The sequence below is a fragment of the Alligator sinensis genome, unplaced genomic scaffold (genome assembly GCF_000455745.1).
Source record: "Alligator sinensis unplaced genomic scaffold, ASM45574v1 scaffold14_1, whole genome shotgun sequence".
Taxonomy (NCBI): Eukaryota; Metazoa; Chordata; order Crocodylia; family Alligatoridae; genus Alligator; species Alligator sinensis.
In genome coordinates this window covers 696,748-703,522 of record NW_005842709.1, presented here as the reverse complement: position 1 = coordinate 703,522, position 6,775 = coordinate 696,748, and the positions used below count along the sequence as shown (strand labels likewise).

The following is a 6,775-nucleotide window of genomic DNA, read 5'->3' as shown; positions in this document are numbered from 1 at the left end:
TGGGGTCCTGGAGGCATCCACGCAGGTAACAGCATCCATCCCTGCTGGCTGTCCTCCAAGTTCCAGCTGATGGCACAGCACTACCTACAGGTCAGGTGTGCCCGTGCATGGGGAAGGGGGTTGCAGCAGCCGGCATGTTGATTCCTGCACCAATGGCTGTTTTTTTGAGTTCTGGGTGACAACCTGTGAGATGGCCCCTGACCATTTTGCTCTCTGTCCCCCAAAGCACCCCCTCACTCTCTTATGCCACTATAGGTATGCCGGGAGCAGAACCTCCTCCTCTTCCTGCAGGACCACACTGCCTTCACTCTAATGCCCAAGCAGCACTTCCAGCCTGAGGGCATCAACAAGGTAAAACAGGAGGTCACTTCATTTAGCATTGGGGGCTATGAAGATTGAAGTCTAAGCTTCCCACAACCAGACTGGCATAGCCTCAGCTGGCCATTTTGCCTGGAGCTGGAAGGAAGCACCAGAGCCCCAGGTGGAAGGTGCATACTCTGACCATGATGGGCTGTTCCCCAGGTATGCCTTCTAGAACCACCAAGTGGCAGCACTGGAGAGAGTGGCCTGGAGAAGGAGGCACGGCGATGGGCCACCCGGACAGCCAGGGATTATAAAATAAAGACTCATAGTGGACAGGTGAGTGTCCAGAGCTTCCCAGAATTCTCATCTGTACCAGGAGGATCATGCGGTGACATGATGGGGAACTTGTTCTGATGTGTCAGATCAAGAGGGAAAACCTAAAATTCTGGATCTATTTCTCCTGACCCTAAGTGATTGCCTTTCCCCAAAGCACTCCCCTTGGGTTTATGGCCAATGTTTTTTGGCCTCAGCTGGGAGAGCTGCTCCTTTTAGCTTGTGATAACTTAGAAGGGAGCCCACAACAGAATGGCTTCTTCTTTGCAGGGTTAAGAGCCCCCAAAATAGGTGGCCGAAAGGTCATGAAGTGCTTGTCCCCCGCTCCCCATCACTTCCCCTAGGGGGAATGGTCCTGCTGTGAGCAGGGGGGTGGATTAGATGACCTCCTGAGGTCCCTTCCAACCCTAATTTTCTATAATTCTATGAATGTCTGGTGACTCACTATCACTTGTGCCTGTACAGGTGCTCCAGAGGATGGAAGCCAGGAGGCAGCAGGCCTCAGAGGCAGAGGTGGCAGGCATGGAGAGGAGGATGGAGGAAGTGCGAGAGAATGTCCGGAAAGCAGAGGTGTGTCTTGGCTACCGGCAAGCTGTTCTGGGGGTCTGTGTGCTCTACCTGCACTATGTGTGCATTGGGCTTTGGGTTCCTGAACTGAGGCACAGGCAGGTGTGGCCATAGGCTGGATGCTGCTGGTATAATGGAGTTCTCTGTGACTATCCCTGGAGACCTGAGACATTTACCTGAGGGAGCAGGGCATTACTGAGCAGGGGGGGTGAACAGAATGTGAAAGGATGATGGTGGTATGGCAGGGATGGGAGTAGGACCTGGTGGAGCGGCATTCTCAATGCAGTAGTGGAGGCAAGGGGAAGAACTTTGAGAATTCGGTATGGTGTTAGTCACCAGGTTGAAGGGGAAAGTGTTATTGTATAGAACACAAAATGCCCAGCTAAGGTCCCCAAGCTGGGGTCTACAGCACCCTGCTAGGCTTGCTCTTCTCTAACTCTAGGTAGCAGTTAAACCTGTCTACATGTGCTACTAGCTGGCAGTTGGGAGTGGGGTGATGAGCAGCTATGGGGACAATCCCTTCCTTTCAAAATACTTGTTACCCTTTGAATTTATTTGGGCTGTGGCTGTGTGGTGTCTGGGATGTGGCAGGCTCAGTGCTGCCTATTGGTGACGCATAGGGGTTGCATGTGGGTACACATGCACTCCCTGAGATTGGCGGTGTACCCCCTGAAAAAAGTGCCACCAACGCTGAGGTGACGCTGAGGTGAGGACTGACAAGCACGCATCTCTCCATGCCTGCAGGTCAGCAAAGTGAAGGCTGATGCCCGGTTGACTCTGCTGCGCCAGACTGGCCTTGATGTGGATGCCTGGCTGTCAGGAGCCATGGGGCAAGTACTGGAGGAGCTAGAGCAGGAGCGGCGGCTGAGTGAGGCCCGCAAGTCTAACAGAGAATCCAGCACCATGGTGAGAGCTGCCCCTGTGTCTGGGCTAGGACAAGACAGGGTCAGGAGGGAGGTCTGGGAGTTCATCTGCAGTTGGACTGCTGTTTGGGCAGAAGAGGCCCTTGGAGTTTGTGCAGCCTAAACAAAGAATCTGTGGACTGGAAGGGATGATTGCACTGGTGTCAGGACCTGTGTCTGCATGATCTGGCTGTTCTGTGTGGTGGGTGACATTGGTAGGGCACAGCATTCTCTGATGCTCGGCTTGTTGCTAGGCAGAAGAGTTCGATTTGGCAGAGTTTGAAGACTATGATGATGATGTGGATCTGTTTGAGGATACAAGCCCCAGCACTGGTACTACCCGTACCTATCCCTACACCTGCAGGGTTATCTTTGGGTACCAGGTAAGGGCACCATCTCCCTGTGCCTTTGGTACTATATACACTAAGAACCTGTTGCACAATACTACATGGTTGGATATAAGGTTCTCATCTCCAAGATTTGTAAATACTTGCTGGCACCATGCGTGGGCAGGGGGTACTCTATGTGCTTAGTCTCTGGTAATGCACTTCTCCAAAGGTTTGGCAGCCATTCCCCTGGCTGCAGGGAGCACAGCTGCTGATTTGTACTGTGGCTTTGTGTGTCCCTGAGCAGGCCTGCCAAGCTGATGAGCTGTCCATCTCCCAGGGGGAGGAGCTCGAAGTCACTGAGGATGGTGACATGGAAGAATGGGTCAAGGTAGGTACAGGGCAGCTGGGACATGTTTGATGGAATGCGGCAGGTGAGGGACCATCTTAGGCTCTTTGTACTGCAGGGAAGGAGCTGTCCAATCTGTTCTTCCTGGTAGAGGCAGCTCTGGGGGGGGCTTTAAAATCTTTCTCTCCTGGGTCTCCCTCCCCACTGTGTTTTGCTTGTGGCTTGGGCTAGGGTTGGGGGAGAACTGCTGTTGGCACTGATGTTGAGCCAGCAGACCACCAAAACACTGCTGCCTGGCCTCAAGCTGGCCACTGTCTCCTGATACAGTGAGGCTGAGGCAGGAGCAGTTGGGCTGGCTCCAGCACCAGCATGTTATTGAGATTCCTAACTCATGTTCTCTTGCCCTGTGGCCACCTCCAGGGGCGCAACAAGGTGGGACAGATTGGCTACATACCTGAGAAGTACCTGCTGGTGCTGGACTCCATGGGGAATGAGCAGAGGTCTGGGAGCTGGAGGGAGGGCCCCTCTGAGACTGCACTGGACAGGGAGCTCACGAACATCATGAACACAGAGTTGGTGCTGGAGCCAGGAGGTGGGTGGCTTGTTGGGTTTTCTAGGACTGCATGTAAGGGCCTGAGGATAAATGGGGCTGTCTATGTGTAGGAGATGCCCCAAGGCTATGCAGATGTAGGTGGGCCTCTATGTTCATGAAGGAGTTTGCCCTATCAGCCCTTGTGTCCCTGCTGTGACTGTTCCTCTGGTGCTGGAGCCAGGAGGTGGGTGGCTTGTTGGGTTTTCTAGGACTGCACGTAAGGGCCTGAGGATAAATGGGGCTGTCTATGTGTAGGAGATGCCCCAAGGCTATGCAGATGTAGGTGGGCCTCTATGTTCATGAAGGAGTTTGCCCTATCAGAACCTTGTGTCCCTGCTGTGGCTGTTCCTCTGTGACTTGACCCTGTCCTGCATTTTGGCTTGGAGGGATGGATTTGTGTCTTGGCCACAGAACTGGGCACAGTTCCTGACCATCTCCCTCAGGGCCTTTGGCAATGCCTCATGCCTGATTTAGGACAACCTGAGAATCTTATTTCCAGTGATGCTGAGTATCTACAGTTCCTACTGATTCTGACTGCAGCTCTGAGCACTTTCTACCTCCCAAAACAGGGACCCACTATCTTGTGTGCTTCAGTATCCCCATCCTCAGCAGGACAAGGACTATTTGGGAATATGGGAAATAGCTAAAGGGGATTCTCCAAAGTGGCAAGATGCCAAGTCCTGTCCCAGGTGGTAGCAGCTGAACTGGGCAGGTGGGGTTGGTGTCTGTCAGGTGCTGAGCAACAGTGTGCTGCTCCCTGATGCAAGCTCTTCTCTCTCCACAGTGTGGCTGGTCCGAGCCCTCTATGACTATGAGGGACAAAGTGCTGAGGAGCTGACCTTTCCTGAGGGAGCCGTAATCCAAGTACTACCCAGGGAAGAGGGGGACGTGGATGATGGCTTCTGGAGAGGAGACTTCAATGGGCGCATTGGGGTCTTCCCTTCACTGGTGGTGGAAGAAATAACAAGAGCTGGAGGAGCTGCTGGGCAGGTTGGTCTCTGTGTACCCATGCTCCAGCTAGCTGGACAGTTCTGTTCGTCTTTCTCTAGGATAGAATGATAGCCAAGTCTGCACTGTGACAGTCTCAGCTCCCAGCATCATGCAGTTGACCCAGGACTGGGTCAAGAACACTTTGAAGTGGTGCTGGAGCTGCACTGTCAGTCTGTCAGCTAACTGGGAACAGAAGTAGTTCAGTTCTTCAGTACAATCAAGTCCTGTGTTCCCTTCCCCTCCCAGAGCAGGCAGAGTGGCATGTGCTGGGGGAGCCCAGGACTGGAGAACCACACACATGGCATGCCCAGGAGAGGCTAGAGCCTTCCCTTTGCCTTGCAAACAAAGTGAATTCCCACCTCTGCTAGTGCCAAGTCACCCAATTCACATGTAGATAGATTGTTGCCCCACATGAGGAAGTCTCCCCCTGACCTTGTCTCCAAAGCTCTTCTGCCGTATTTCCAGCTCTGCATCTGTGAGCCTTGTGGCAGCTGCTGCCCTTTAATGCCCTACATTTGTATCTCCAGGAGCAGGAGCTCTCCTCACCATCTCCTCCGGCTTTCTGTCCTCCAGTACTTCTGCCTGGTGCCAGGCTGGGCTCCAGTCCTTCTCCAGAAGTGCTGCTAGGAGGTGAGTGCCTCATGGGTTACAGCCCTTTGGCTGCAGTACCATGTTTCTTTTTCTTCTGTGAGATGTTATTGGTGGAAGAGATATTGTTAGGAGATGCTACAACCTTGCCAAGTCTATAAGGTGTCTTTGGTGGGAAGCTGGGATAGGGAGGGTACAGAGAAGTGGGTTTGAATGTATCTTAAGGAGGGAAGCGGAGGAGGGTGCTTGGCCTGTATAGAGAGCAAGGCTGTGTGTATCCTGTCCTTAACCGTTTTTGTCTTCCTAGGCTGCAGGCAGGATGGTACAGCTAGTGAGCACAGCTCTCCAGACCTGACTGCTGCACGTATCCGACCGGTAAGAGTGTTCTGGACCACGGTAGGATGGGGTGACTGGGAGAACTTTGGAGTGTGAGAACAGGATTTCTCTGGGCCTCACCTCATGAGCCCCCAAAAGTACAAATGCCTCTCTGGCCCCCTTCCTCTCCTCTCAAATGTTATTATGTCCCTCTCCCCTGGTACCCACATGACCCTCCCCTTCCTGTGCTAGCATTGCATTGTAATCCTTCCAGTCCTTCCACTAAATATGCTTGTTGTTTGCTCCTGCCTCTCCCACAGTTGCTCCACACCTCAGCATGGCCATCTGGGAGCTGCTGCAGAGCTTGCTGCATCAAGTAGCTCAAGGTTGGCTTGCTGTGCACGCTGTTCCCTCTGCTATCACAGGCCCCAATGCTGGGAGAAGGCCTTGACTCCTCCCACTGATGCCTCACTTAACTTTGGCTGTGCAGGAGAGGCCTGGTGAATCCTACAGCGCGCCCCAAGGGTGGGAGATGTGGGGAGACTGTTCCAGAGCCAAGCTGAGCAGATGCAGTGCTGTAGCAGGGACTAAAGCACCTTGTGATCACTCTTTGTCTCTCCACAGCTTAGAGCACCACCTCCCCCTCCTGCCAAGGCTCCTGAAGCTGAGCCTGAGCTACACCTCAGCTGACTCTGCTCCCAGGACTTGACCCAGATCCTTTGGCTCCTTCTGAAACAGCCCAATCCCTCCAGCTTAGAGCTGAGCGCACAGCCTGCAAGTCACCTGGGCCAAACTGCTGTTACAAGAGCCCGTGGATGGACGAGCTTCCCACTGCTTCAGCATCTGCCCTTCTCCACAGCCAGCAGCAGAACTGCAACTCCAGTAGGGTGCAAGTTTGTCCCCCATAGCCTCTGCTCCTGCCCTGGCTATCTTCATTGTGCCTACACAAGGACTGCAGGGGTCTTTTAGGGAATACAGAGCACTGTTAGACATTGATTGTTTCTTCCCTCAGCACCAAGGAGGGCTGAAGCGGCAGGTCCCCCCTCTCCCCTCCCCTCCTGCTGGGGACATCTCCAGCAGAGGCCTCCATGTAGAAAGTGCTTCACCTGAAGTCTGAAAAGGGGCCAAGTGACTGGTACTAGCTGTCTGCTTCCTGCATTCCAGCCTGCTGGGACACTGTCCCCAAAGGTTCTGTCCTGCTGTGCTCCCATGCAGTGTGACTCCCAGCTGTCCTGTGAGAGTTGATCCTGCCCTTCATGAGCCAAGTATCTGAGGCTCCTGTTCCCTGCCCCCAACTCCCTTGCTCACATGCTCTTAGCTGGCATTTCTGTATATTTCTCTTAACAGATGCTGAGAGCTTATTCCCTACAGAACTTATCCTTCTGCCTAGCCTCGGGATAGAATCATAGAAAATTAGAGTTGGTAGTGTCCTCAGGAGATCATCTAGTCCAACCCTTTGCTCAAAGCAGGACCATCCCCAACTAGATCATCCCAGCCAAAGCTTTGTTGA

At 53.4% G+C, this 6,775-nt stretch overlaps 1 protein-coding gene across 1 annotated transcript in view; it reads left to right on the top strand.

The window, feature by feature from the left end:
• FCHSD1 (FCH and double SH3 domains 1) overlaps window positions 1–6,775 on the top strand; it is a 20,930-nt gene extending 14,155 nt beyond the window's left edge. The window contains 13 exon segments of the mRNA XM_025216102.1: window positions 1–4; window positions 7–90; window positions 256–351; window positions 523–639; window positions 1,102–1,206; window positions 1,948–2,109; window positions 2,360–2,488; window positions 2,739–2,822; window positions 3,201–3,372; window positions 4,157–4,362; window positions 4,890–4,992; window positions 5,258–5,325; window positions 5,890–6,775. The exon segment at window positions 1–4 is cut by the window's left edge and continues 11 nt beyond it. Of these exon segments, the coding sequence (XP_025071887.1) occupies window positions 1–4; window positions 7–90; window positions 256–351; window positions 523–639; window positions 1,102–1,206; window positions 1,948–2,109; window positions 2,360–2,488; window positions 2,739–2,822; window positions 3,201–3,372; window positions 4,157–4,362; window positions 4,890–4,992; window positions 5,258–5,325; window positions 5,890–5,955 (1,396 nt within the window). The 3' untranslated portion in view covers window positions 5,956–6,775.